This window comes from Gallinula chloropus (assembly GCF_964237585.1).
Source record: "Gallinula chloropus genome assembly, chromosome: 11".
Taxonomy (NCBI): Eukaryota; Metazoa; Chordata; class Aves; order Gruiformes; family Rallidae; genus Gallinula; species Gallinula chloropus.
The window spans coordinates 2,364,189-2,377,396 of record NC_140096.1 but is presented as its reverse complement, the minus strand read 5'-3'; the positions used below and the strand labels follow the sequence as shown (position 1 = coordinate 2,377,396).

The following is a 13,208-nucleotide window of genomic DNA, read 5'->3' as shown; positions in this document are numbered from 1 at the left end:
TCCTACTCGCTCTGCGAAATGGATAAGATTATAAATAGTGGATGAAAGAGCAGGAATTGGGTCATGCCGATTTTGTTTCCATATTGGGGAGTATCAGGGGCAGTGCTCCTGCGTGTCAGGGAGGTTTGCTTTCACTGCTTCAATTAAAAATTAAAAATACTCCATCTCTTGGAGGATTAACCAGAGTGTCTGCCCAGTCGTTCCTCTGGGTGCTGCTGGCTTTGCTGGGGCAACTAAACAGCTCAGGCTTCCCTTTCTTATCTCCATCAGGAGAGACGTACGAGTAGTGCCTCCTGCTTTTTATTTTGCTTAAAATACAGCAAATTTGGAGTAGCAGTTACCTAATTTAAATGCAGCACCAAAATGAAGATTCCCTGAAGGAGGTGGCAGAGGTGCTGCAGCAGCTCTAAGCTCCAGGAGCTGTAGCAAAGGATGCAATAAAGAGGGTGAGGGGAAGAGGAAGAGCCTGGGAACAGATTTTTAAGGCTTCAGGAGCTGCCTCCTGCTACCTGTGTAACAGGCTGAAAAACAACTGAGCCGCTCTGAGGGGTGAAGTAGTAAAACCTACGCAGTGGTGGAACCTCTGTGAGGCACCTGCATCTATTTGGGGGGGTGTGTGTGTCAGGTTAGGATAGCTGGTTGATTAAAATGCCCCAGCCTTTTGGGGTTTTGGGGGGGTTCTTTCCTTGGCGCACGGGGCTGGGGGTGCAGCAAGGCAGCCTGCCTGCTTCTAGGTGGAGTACGTCTTCACGGACAAAACCGGGACCCTGACGGAGAACAGCATGGAGTTCATTGAGTGCTGCATCGATGGGCACAAGTACAAAGACTGCTTTGCAGAGGTGGATGGCTTCTCTCAGACTGATGGACCCCTCAAATATAACGGCAAAGCAGAAAAGGTAAGAAATCTGCGTGTTGGTGGCGACTCGGAGGGTTTTGTGGTTGGCTCCTGCCTGGGTACATGCAGCAGGAGCTGGGTGGGGAGGGTGAGTTCTTGTGGTTTGGGGTTTATTTGAACATACATGCAGAAAAATCACAGCCAGATGCTTGTGGGGTGGGCTTGTTGTGCAGTGTCGGGGTGGTAACGAGCCCTCCCTCCTGCCTAGAGCCGCGAGGAGCTGTTCCTGCGAGCCCTCTGCCTGTGCCACACTGTTCAGATCAAGGAAGCAGACCAAGTGGATGGGCTGATAGGACCTCCAGGACGCAAATACACCTATATTTCCTCTTCCCCGGATGAAATCGCGTTGGTGAAGGGTGCAGAGAAGTAAGAATATGAAGGTGGTGGGGTTTTTTTTCTTCCCTCTCAATCAGTGGGAGGGTGGTGAGGGTTATCTGAAGACCGTAGAACCCTTTCCCTGATCAAGAGTGCATCTGTTGTGCTACCAGCATTGGGTCTGGCCCACAGCCCTGCAAAGCCCTTCAAGCCTGTGGGCTTAAGTGAGCTCTCTGAAAGGGATGTTCTGCAAAGGGTCTCCTCTGAGCAGCTTCTCTGGAGGCTGTGGCTTGTACTCACTTCTGAGAACAGCTCCAAGGTGCTGCAGTGTCTGGCTGGGGCAAAGCTTTTTCTGCAGCAGCCCCCATGACCATGTGTTTTACCCCCCTGTGAAATGCAGACCGGGTACTGTGTGCACATTGCAGCTGACTTGCTGCTTTGGTGTGCAGTGGCAAAATACTGGATGGGTTCCTTTTAGCAAACATCTTCCTGCTGAAGACACTGAGGGCAGGGTTGGACAGGGCTTTGAGCATCCTGACCTAGAAGAAGGCACCCCTGGTCATGGCAGAGGACTCTATCTAGCTGATCTTTAAGATCCCCTCCAATCCAAAACATTCTGTGCTTGTACACCATTGCCAGCCCCTGGATTTTTACAGAGGCTGTTGGAGCTGTATATACTTGCTCATGGCTTGTAAATCTGCTGGAGGCCCAGGGGACCGTGTCCAGAGGCCCTCAGTGTCTGTGTGCTGCAGTGCCCAGCTCTCCAGGTCATGGGAGCGGTGCCAGAACATCCTATCAGCCTCTGCACGGAGCAAGGAAATGTCTAGCCAAGCTTTTTGGCTCAGGCTTGCCAACTTCTTTGCTTGCTTCTGCAGTACAGAAGGTAAACCGAGAACGTTGCTAATGTACAGTGTGTGCCAGCGGGTGTTTTCACTGTTGTTCTGTCCTTTTCTTTATTGACAGGTATGGTTTCGCTTTCCTAGGACTCGAAAACGATTTCATGAAAGTACGAAACCAAAAGAATGAGACTGAAATGTGAGTGCTGCAGGGGCTGCTGGTGGAGGAGTGGGGCTGCTGGTGGAGGAGTGGGGCTGCTGGTGGAGGAGTGGGGCTGCTGGTGGAGGAGTGGGGCTGCTGGTGCTGCACCGGCTCCCTCCTGGTGTCATGGCCAGCCTGGCCAGCTCAGGGCTGCCCTCAGACCGTGTGAGGGCTGCCCTCAGACCGTGCTAACCTGCCCAGAACCCCTTGTTCTTGGTAGAGTGAGCACAGCGTGGTGCAGGCTGAAAGGCTCATGTGCAAAAACCTGCTGGTGGTTTCAGCGCTGCCTAAATTCAGGTCCCTTCAGTGCCTGCAGTTCCTTATGTGCATCCTTCATCCGTGCCTGGCTGTGCAATGATGCCCAGGATTTGCAGGGTGGTCCCTGACCTTATGAAGAGTCCCCCTCACAGTGGGCTACTCTAAGCCTAAACTGCACGATACACCTCTGTAACTCTCTTCCCTGACAAGCCAAAAATAATTAGATCTCCCCCAGTGCTCAGAGCTCGTGGGACATGTGGGAGCTGCTGGCGTAACCCCAGTGCTCCCTGAGAACTTGCCTGCACAAGCAAGTTTCACTTCTTACTCCACTTTTGGGGGAACTTCTTATTTAAACGCAGGGCCGGTGTGGCTGCCTGTGGCACGTGGAGCCCCACTGCCTGCTGAGCTGCTGGTGGGTGCCCACACCCTCAGCCCCACGCTCAGAGCAGCACCAGAGGGGTGTTTTTTACTCCTTTTTCTCACTCAGTAGCTGTAAAAAGTACATCGCCCAGTGGGTGCTGCCACTTGTAGGGTGTATCGATTTCTGCAGCTCATCATTAATGATTTTCTGTCTTAGGTACTTTTCTTTTACTGTCTCTAAGCTCTTGGTTGGGTTTTTAGGGGGTTTTTTTTGGCTTTTTTTTTAAAGGTACCAACTTCTCCACGTGTTGAACTTTGATCCTATCCGTCGCCGCATGAGTGTCATTGTGAGAACCACCACAGGTACAGTTAAACATGCTTCTGGAAAACTTGTCCTCTTTATTGCTGCACTGTGTGTGCATCATGCCACGTGCTGGAGCCCAGAGAGGCTAAATTGTTAGGTCATCTTAGCTGGTCTAATTAAGTTCTGGTTGGGACAGGGTTAATTTTCTGCATAGCAGCGGTTGGGGCCCAGCAGCAGATAAGGGGGAAGGACAAGGACAACCTATGGAGACTTTCCTGCTGGCTTTGCTCCAGACTGGAGATACAACTTACAGGGGTGGGGACATCTGAGACCTTCCCCTGGGCAGGGGTGAGTTTTCATGGGGGTAACAGACAAAAATTTGGAGGTCCCCGTCCTGCTCAAATTTCAGTCCCATGAGGTATGGGATGCTGGCTTTACCTTCTCTGAAGAGGTTCCTGAGGCTTCTAAATAGGAAAAGATAAACTGCTTTGTCCAGGCTGTTGCAGAAAGCTTGCTCAGAGGCAGGCAGGGACACCTGATGTCCCAGCCTGAGGTCAGACAGTGCTTTGCACAGGTTAGTGCAGGTCACTCTGTGAATAACAGGGCTTCTGGCAGTTTGTCCTTTCAGTCCTGCCTAGTTTCCTTTCTCTGCATCGTCTTCTGGCTAAGTCTTCAGTCTTTGTATGGTTTGTGAATGCTAAAAGCTATTTACAACTTGCTTTTAGGAAAGTTGCTTCTCTTCTGTAAAGGAGCAGACTCCTCTATTTTTCCAAGGGTGCAGCAAGAAGAAATCCAACAAACAAAAGTCCACGTGGACCGCAACGCTATGGTGAGCACGCGAAGGGAACTTGGCTGGCTCCTGGGGTCAGGAAAGCTTTATTCCAAAAATAGGGATGTGACCTTGCTTTGGAGGGAAGTGTTGAAAATCTGAGTGTCACTTCACATTTTGAAGCCAGGCTTCTTTCCTTTTCTGTGTTTTCTGGCTTCCACCTTTACTTGACTTGTGATATACTTACATGGTCTCCATCACAGTCATGTCCAAGCATCTCCCAATCAAGTTTAAAATAGGAATAACAATAGCAGGCAGTTTTCTCTAGGGGGAGAGGTGCCTGGTGTCAGTTGTGGGGCCACCCAGCCCTGTTCTCCGTGCTGGATGCACACTCTGGGCTCTGATCCTTCTCTTGGTTCCTCTCTGCTGTATTACATATTACAATTACTCTGGGAAGAAGTAACAGTTGGCTGGAGCAGGTCCCCTACAAAGAGAGACTGAGGGAGCTGGGCTGGTTCAGCCTGGAGAAGAGAAGGCTGTGGGGGGACCTCATTGCAGCCTCCCAGTACCTGAAGGGAGCAGAGACACAGGATGGGAATCAGCTTGTTAAAAGGGTAGATAAGGCAGGACAAGGGGGATGGATTAAAACTAAAGGAAGGAAGGTTTATATTAGATATTGGGGGAAGTTTTTTACAGAGAGAGTGGTGAGGTGCTGGAACAGGCTGCCCAGAGAGGTGGTGGATGCCCCATCCCTGGGGGTGTTCCAGGCCAGGTTGGATGGGGCCCTGGGCAACCTTGTGTAGCTCCAGGCCTGGAGTTTGGTGTCCCTGCCTGTGGCAGGGGGTTGGAGCTCTGTGATCCTTGGGGTCCCTTCCAACCCAGACCATTCTGTGATTCTATGAAACTGGTCTTTTGACTCAAGCTGACAAAGAGTCCTTGCTGTCAGGATCAGTGCTGGTAGAAAGCGCTGATGGGGAAGAGCAGCACTAACCCTAAAGTGAGGAGCTGTAGAAAATCTGCTTTTTAGGGTAGATGTCCACTTTATTTCCTTTCTTTCCTTTTCTCAGGATGGCTACCGAACCCTCTGTGTGGCTTTCAAAGAACTAACTCAAAAGGAGTATGACAAAATTGACAGGCAGCTTAACGAAGCTAAGATGGCTCTGCAGGACAGGGAGGAGAAGATGGCAAAGGTTTTTGAAGACACAGAAGCAGACATGCACTTGATCGGGGCTACTGCTGTAGAAGACAGGTAAAGAGGTGACCACCCACCACTGACACTGTGGTACCTGGGGCTTCTGCCTGACATTGTAGTGTGGAACAGCCAGGCAGGTGCTGCAAGCGTCCAGGGCAATTAATTATCGGTGGTACAACACAGTGTCCTGGTTGCTAAAATTGGCTGGTGGAGTAGGAATTAGGATTTATTAATGAAACTACAGAAAGTGCTTGTGCTTCTAGAGAGTGAATTAAGCACATGGTGTTAACTAGCACATCAAACCAAGTTCAGTTTGCATGTGGTTAGAGCGATTGTGTAAATGAAACTCTTACTCTTGACTCTCAGGTCTCGCAGTATAAAGCAGCGCTCTTCTTCTGGCTGCAAATAAAAATCTGGGATTGCTGACTTCTAATCCTTATACCTATGGCAAGCAGTCTCTCCAGCATGTAGAAAATCAATTAACTTCCCTTGAGCTGGTTATTTCCTACCTGCAAAATAAGGATTACGGGGGATTAGGCGTGAGCCAGTCTGGGGAGTGACGCCTGTGCTTCTGCTCGCAGGCTGCAGGAGCAGTCGGCGGAGACGATCGAAGCTCTGCACGCAGCTGGCATGAAGGTCTGGGTGCTGACAGGAGACAAGATGGAAACTGCCAAGTCCACCTGCTACGCTTGCAGGCTCTTCCAGACCGGCACCGAGCTGCTGGAGCTGACGGCGAGAACGGTAGGCGAGAGCGAAAGGAAGGAGGATCGGCTCCATGAGCTGCTGATGGAGTACCACAAAAAGCTGATTCAGGATGTTCCCAAGAACCGGGGAGGCCTGAAGAGGTGAGTGAGGAAAAGCAGCCAGCACGTGGGTGTTTGGGATGCAGGGGTGAGGTGTATGGAGAATTAGGAGTGTGTTGCAACCCTGGGGACTTGCAGACGCTGCGTCTGGCTCCTTTGCTTGTCATCTCTAGTGTTGGCTAGATTGGAACTTCATTACCTGGTTACATCCAGTCTTCCTAAGATCACTGAGCCCACCAGAAGATTAACACAAAAGCAGTTTATTTTCCACTAAGGTGATACAAGCAGCTAGCTTGACTTCCTAAAGTCTGGTTTTACTTCAAATGTGTTCTTTGTGTCCCAGAAGCTGGACATTGAGTCAAGAGTACGGCCTGATTATAGATGGCTCGACGCTGTCGCTGATACTCAACCCTTCTCAGGACTCCAGCTCTAGTAACTACAAAACCATATTTCTACAAATCTGCTTGAAGTGCACTGCAGTCCTCTGCTGCCGGATGGCTCCTTTGCAGAAAGCACAGGTAGTTACCCTACTTCTAACCCTCTGAAGCACATCATTAGGTGATGGAGTGTGCTTTTAATCCATCAGCTGGGACTTGACCTGATTGTCTTAATCAGCTACAGCTTCTCCAGGCTGTGTGGAAGCCTTGTCTGAGCTTCAAAGTGTGATGGAAACACAGCAGTCTTTCAAATCTGATTGTAAAAGCCTTTTGTTTAATATGGTTGCAGGAAGCCACGAACCCAAGCCAATTAGAAATAAACAAAACCCCTGTATTTCTTCTTTTTTCCTTTCCAAATTTGTCAAGTGGAGCCTGTGACTTCCTCAGGCCAACTCATAGTATCCAAACCTGATGAGTGGCATGGTTCTGCCCCTCTTCCACGGGAAGGTTTCCTGAAATGAGTGAGAGCTCCCATCTTTGGGAGAGCAGAAGGGAAGGACAGGAGGACAGGATGCTGCTCCCTGGGATTTGTTTTTAAATCCTGTCCTTCAGCCCTGTGCTGAGGATCTTGGCTTTTGCACCGGGTGGTGTTTGTGAAGGAAATAACAACGGTGTTTTTTAATCTGACCTCTCCAGGTGTTGTTTTGCTGCTGTAAAAGCCCAGCTACGTGTCCTTGGGGATGGGGGGGCTCTTGTAAGAGGGAGAGATTTTTACTGAACTCTTGGTTTCTGCTGCCTGGAACTCTTTCAGATCGTGCGGATGGTGAAGAACACAAAAGGGAGTCCCATAACGCTCTCCATAGGGGACGGCGCGAATGACGTTAGTATGATTTTGGAGGCCCATGTTGGAATAGGTAAGACCCCCCTGGTGATGCCCAAGACCCTGCTGCTGTTGCTGGGGCTGTCTGTTGAGGCACAGTCAGTATTTCTAATGGCACGTGCTTAAATGGATCCCACTGCAAAATGCTGGAAGACCATTGTTGCTTCCTTTGGAGCTGGGGTCTGACTCCAGATAAATGCTTGGGCTCAAGGTATACTGCTCATCTTTCATAGTTAAACTCTCTTTATCAGTGATAAACTATGGATTGTGTTAAACTCCGGCCAAATTTGTGGTGATCAAGGTTGCTTGCTGCTCAGAGGAAGAATGGAACAAGTAGCAAGCTGATGGGTGATGACTGGCAGCTGTTGAAAAGGCAGAGCAAGGAAAATAGCAGGCTTTATTGGGCTAACTGGTCTCAGCTGCTCATAACGCAGCACTGAGGGCCCACAAGTGTTTCCTGAGGGCAGATGCCCAGTTCTGCTGTGTCTGCCCTGTCCATATGACTGCCATCAGACTGGAAACAATCCTCCTTTCTACAGATTGGTCTCAGATGTGGGAGATACTGGGGATTTTTTTTTTCTAATAGGAAACACTGGAGATGTTTTTATAATGGTGCTGGAAAAGGGGGGATGGAAAAGAAAGGACAGCCTGTTTATTTGGGGCTGCTGGAAGTGCTACGGAACCCTCTTGTGAATGGGGTCCTGGGGTGCTTCGTTTGGATGTGGCTTTTCAGCAAACAAAACTCTCTTTCTTGAGCTCAGCTCTGCAGGGATGTCTTGGGAGGCTGAGCATCCCCAGCGAAACAACTGTGCTGTGTGTGCTGCTGGCAAGCCCGTGGGGAAACCAATTCCTTATCTTTTATCAGGTTTGCTTAGATACTCTTCACCAGATAGGAACTCAGACACCAAACTAAATACAGCTTCAAAACTCCAGAGGCAAATCCGACTGTCATCGAGCCAAAACCACACCGAGTCCCACAGCACAGCAGTGTTTTGCTCTCATGGGGCAGGCTAGAGAGAAATGTGGCCTTTGTCACACCTTGGGACACTTGGGTGGTGTGAGCAAACGTAGCATCGGTCCAAATTCCAGTCCCTTAGGGATTAACCCCTTGTCACGCTTGTGTCTGCAGGTATAAAAGGCAAAGAAGGTCGGCAGGCTTCCAGAAACAGCGACTACGCTGTGCCAAAGTTTAAACACTTAAGAAAATTGCTACTAGCACATGGGCATTTATATTATGTGAGAATAGCACACCTTGTACAGTATTTCTTCTATAAGGTAAGGAGGCGTCTGCAGCTTATCTCTTTGTTTAAACTGTGGGTTTCTTTGACAATAGGAAGAAGCAGTAAACAGGAAAAAGAAGTTTAGGTTATTCTGTGGCTCTGAGTCCTGTCCCTAGAGCAGGCTGTCTCTGCCCTGTGATGCCCATTCCACTGGGGAATGGGAGCATGGCTTGCTTCCAGCCTCTTCTGCAGATGCTGACTGCTCATGGGGTTGGTTTTGTGCTTGGTGGAGAGCAGTGCCCTAACTTGGCTGATGTTACAGTCTCAGGCGCTGCTGTCTGACCACAGGAGAAATTTTTTGCATTTAGATTTGAGGAGTCAAGTGCTTCCCCACTAACTCTTTGTCTTCTGTTTCCCCAGAACCTTTGCTTCATTTTACCGCAGTTTTTATACCAGTTCTTCTGTGGATTCTCACAGCAGGTAACTTCCAGTAACGTGTCTATAAAGCCAGCATCAAAAGCAAGAGGCACAGTGAGGCTTCCTAGCAGAGATCTGGCTTTTGGCATCCTGTCCCTTCCTCATCTCACTTCAGAGGACAGTAGGAACCAACCTTGTTGCTCAGCATCGTGTCTGGAGCGTAATATTTTTGAGACCTCTAACTGAAAAGAAAGACATCTGCTTGCTTTCTTTATCCACCACCCAAAAGCACAAGTAGACAACTTCCCCAAGCAACGAGAGGCTTAGCTGGTTTGTCAGCACCTGATGTTATTACTTCTCTTAAGAGGAGAAAAAAAGTTTCAAAGACTTCCTGATCTTTTCTCTGCTGCTGCGTTTCCTTGCATGAAAGGGATGTCTCCAAAGGAAGAACAGTTTGTTCTTTCACAACAGCCTTTACAAAGAGACACACGTTGTGTGCTGTCAGAGACACTTGTCCAAGTGAGCATCAGAAGGGCAGAGCTGTGTGGTGGGCAGGTTCGTGCTTGGAGCTTTGGCTTTTGTGTCTCTTTGGAGTCAAAAGTAATGGTAAGGAAGAGTCAATGATAGGACATCGTTCTCTGCTTGTCTCTGCAGAACCACTTGTTTGTTTTGTGGGTTTGTTTTTTAAAAAGAAGCTTTGTGTCTTCTAAGCCAGCCTGGTCTTTAGAGTCACGGGAGACATCAAGTGTATTAATAGACAGAGCAGCACAATGGCAGCTACAGAAAAGCTGTGATGAGGGCTGTGTAATCATGTTTTCCTGGAGAATCAGCTGGAGATGAGACCAACCAGTTGGAAAAGTTCTCTGTGGTGGGAGCGGGGTCCCAGCCCTGGTGCAGTCCAGCTGTCCTGTCCAGCTGTGGCAAAGGGATGAACCCATCGGGTGTGTGAGGAGGCACAGAAACTTTTGATCACTTTTTTGGGGTGGGTGTGAAATATTAAATATTAAAGTGGAATTTGTCTCATTTTACCCTTTCTTCTTGTCAGCCGCTGTATGATGCTGCTTATCTGACCATGTACAACATCTGCTTCACATCACTACCTATCCTGGCTTACAGCCTCCTGGAGCAGCACATCAGCATCGACACGCTGACCTCAGATCCTCAGCTGTACATGTAAGTAGCATGGGGCTGGGTAACCTCTGCACAACTCGGTTGGCCACCGTTTCAGTTTTGCTGGTGGAGGAGTGTAAGCAGGTGTCCCTGTCCTGTGTCAATGATGGGGTCACCCTGAACCTCAGAATACTGCTGGCTGAGTCCGTGCTGGCTCTGCTGCTGTGCTGGAGCTGAGCAATGTCCTGCTTACTGCCTGTTTCTATTTATTTGTGCTCTCTGACTGTATCCAGTCGAGCAAATTGCTCTACTATGTCTCTCTAAAAAAACCCAACAACAAAACAACTCCAGGTGAAGTTCTTCCTCTGTAAGAACAATCAAGCAGTGAGGTGTGGCCAGACCGTTCATTCACGCTGGTTTTGAGCCCAGCAGTGTGAGCCAAGCACAGGACAGAACGTGGAATGGATGGAGGGGAGATGTAGCTCTCAGGAGGGAGGAAGATCCATTCATTTACAGAAAGATGAATGTTTCTGAAAAGCAGCTCAGGCAGGTAGTTTCTCAGCTTGTCTAAATGGATATCCTCCCCAGGCTTCCCCTCTGCAGGCCAAATCCCTGTATTAGAGACTATTATGGGGAACTGCTCCACATGTTTTCTGCTGTGCTGCCTGTGGAAAGCCCAGTTTAAGAGGAGACTGCCTTTTTCTGCTTTGCTGGTTTCTTTCTCCCCTTCTATGGCTGCAATTGAGGGGGGCTACAACCTCCCATGGAAACAGAGATGCTTCCTACCTTCCCTCCCACTCCTGCCCACATACTTGGGTGCAGCCCTTCCGCAAGGACTAAGGAAGATGCTTTTTTGGGGGGAAGGCCCTGTTCATGCTTTGCTGTTGGTAATTCTCTGGGTGGCAGTATGCTCATCCCTGTGGCAAGAGACCAGGTCAGGGCTGCTCTGGTCAGTGCCCTGTGCAAGCCTTATCACCATTACATGGAACAGAATGTCAGGAGTTGGAAGGGACCTCAAAAGCTCATCCAGTCCAACCCCCTACCAGAGCAGGATCACCCTGATTAAATCACACAGGAACACATCCAGGCAGGTTTGAAAGTCTCCAGAGGAGGAGACTCCACAACCTCTCTGGCAGAGCTGTGTGTGGCAAAGCCTGCTCGAGCTGAGAGCAGGGACAGCGAAGGGAGTCAGCAGATACCCAAAGATAATGCATGAAAACTGCCTTCAGGTGTAGAAAATACAGCAAGCACAGCAAGGGCTGTAAGGCTCAGAAGAGGCTGTGAGTATTTCTACAAGAAGTACTCAGATCCAGGAGCGATTGGATCTCTGTTTCTCCCCTTGTGTGGCAGAATGCTGCCACGTGTAGTTTGAAATCAATTGGTAATTGAATATTGCACAGCACAGAGCAGTAACAGCAGCCCCCCCACCCTGGGCTGCCTGATCCATGGGGTCTGTCCATTGAGGGAAAGCAGATAAATGGCACAGGCAGGAAGCTTTAGCTTGGCTGTTGGTGGATCTGCAAGCGCTGCTGAATGCAGAACGGCTGCTGTGCCTGCTCTGTGCACAGTGCTGAGCTGCTGCAGTGCAGATCTCCAGGCTGAGGAGCCCTGTGAAGCCCATCTACGATGAGCTCCACAGGACACAACCGTGACTGTGAAATGCAGCTCCTGGTGAGGGGGGCAGTTGTATTTTCTCTCTCTCCTTGTGAGAAAAGCTGCTCATGGTCTGGTTTATAACATGCTCCTTCCTCGTACCCACATTGCAGTGTGCTAGAGCGTTGTCACTGTGTCATCACGCATAAGATTCAGTAGGGTTTGGGGTTTTCTTTGGTGAAAACACAGTTGTAGGTGCCTGGCACCATGCTGGTTTGCAAGGTGTGTCTTGCTGAGATTGGATGTACTGCTTGAACCATTAGGAAGCAAAATGAGAAGAGAATGGGGAATTTTGGTTTTATCTCCAATCAGTCTTCAAACTTTAAAGAAAGTGATCTGAAAATATAATGATGCAGAAGAGTCAGGGTGTTTTTAACTCCCCCCTGCCCTGATAGCTGCCCTCCACTCCATGGGCATGACATGCAGAGCTCTGCCCATAGCACATCTGTCTGCTGCCACCTTCATGCCGCATCTCACCCTATATTCAGCTAAGAGCCTCCTCCTACAACCCCCATGCTAAAAACACCCACCGTACGATTTGGGGGGTTATTTTCATCCTGTGCAGAAAAATGCTGCTTCCAGAAATGGGACTTGCAGAGCTTTGTGTGTTCAACAAAGAAGGGAGGAATGTGACAGAGTCACTGCATCCTGCATGGCTCTTTTTTAGCTAGTTTTAAGATCCATCATTTAACATGAGAATGTGTGGGCAGTGTGGGTCTTGTGGGAGAGGCTCAGGACAGCATTACAGCTCTTCACTTGGGATTAGCAGACTGAATTTTTGGGATTTCTCATGACCACCAGCTGTATATGGCAAATGTTTATGGCCTGTACACTGGCAGGTATCTGTGGTTTACCTCCCTGTCTCCTGCAGCAAGGGCTTGCTTTAAAGCCCCGCTGACCACCTGCCTGCAAGGGGCTTTGCAGTGCATCCCAAAACACGATGGTGATGTACTTGTTACTCCATCTCTTGGCAGGAAGGTTTCGGACAACGCGATGCTGCAGTGGAGGCCGTTCCTGTACTGGACCTTCCTGGGCGCCTTCGAAGGACTCGTGTTTTTCTTTGGGGTTTATTTCCTTTTTCAAAATTCATCGTTGGAAGACAATGGAAAGGTAACACCACTGAGAAGAGAAGAGAAGGGAAAAGGATGAATGCTTTCTGTGTGCACTGCCTCTTCTGTATGCCTGGCAGGGACTATCCACACGCTGAACCTGTGCCGTGTGTCTCGAGTCTTGTCCGACGGGTGTAGCCTTGCTTGTGGTGTGATTCTGCAGCAAACGCTTGAAATAAAACATGTTCCCCATCACCATGGAAACAAGGCAGAGCTGGTTATACTCTCTAGGTAAAATAACTAGTCTGACACTCTGACACTCCAGTTCCACTCCAGTGAGCCTTGCACTGTGCTCTGCTGCCTGGTCCCAGCCCTTGGCCCAGGGCAGGAGCAGTGTCCACCCTTCCCCATGGCGTGCCACCTGAAGTTCAGCACACCTTCAGTGGGATGCAAACAGCTGAATTACCCACCTTGAGAAGAGGCTGCCTGTTCGCTCAGACGTGTGGTGCTTGCGTGCTGCGCCTGCTCTGGGGCGTGATTTCAGCCTCCCTCCTCCCTCTGTGATGGG

The 13,208-nt window shown here is 49.5% G+C and overlaps 1 protein-coding gene across 1 annotated transcript in view; it reads left to right on the top strand.

Annotated features, from left to right (window-relative positions):
* ATP11C (ATPase phospholipid transporting 11C (ATP11C blood group)) overlaps window positions 1-12,768 on the top strand; it is a gene marked incomplete at its 5' end in the record, with an annotated part of 30,334 nt that extends 17,566 nt beyond the window's left edge. The window contains 13 exons of the mRNA XM_084269352.1: window positions 735-896; window positions 1,104-1,261; window positions 2,174-2,245; window positions 3,156-3,229; window positions 3,896-3,999; window positions 5,007-5,188; window positions 5,713-5,976; window positions 6,278-6,452; window positions 7,123-7,225; window positions 8,321-8,466; window positions 8,832-8,891; window positions 9,874-10,001; window positions 12,566-12,768. Of these exons, the coding sequence (XP_084125478.1) occupies window positions 735-896; window positions 1,104-1,261; window positions 2,174-2,245; window positions 3,156-3,229; window positions 3,896-3,999; window positions 5,007-5,188; window positions 5,713-5,976; window positions 6,278-6,452; window positions 7,123-7,225; window positions 8,321-8,466; window positions 8,832-8,891; window positions 9,874-10,001; window positions 12,566-12,740 (1,803 nt within the window). The 3' untranslated portion in view covers window positions 12,741-12,768. The remainder of the gene's footprint in view (window positions 1-734; window positions 897-1,103; window positions 1,262-2,173; window positions 2,246-3,155; window positions 3,230-3,895; window positions 4,000-5,006; window positions 5,189-5,712; window positions 5,977-6,277; window positions 6,453-7,122; window positions 7,226-8,320; window positions 8,467-8,831; window positions 8,892-9,873; window positions 10,002-12,565) is intronic.
* Window positions 12,769-13,208: the final 440 nt, after the last annotated feature.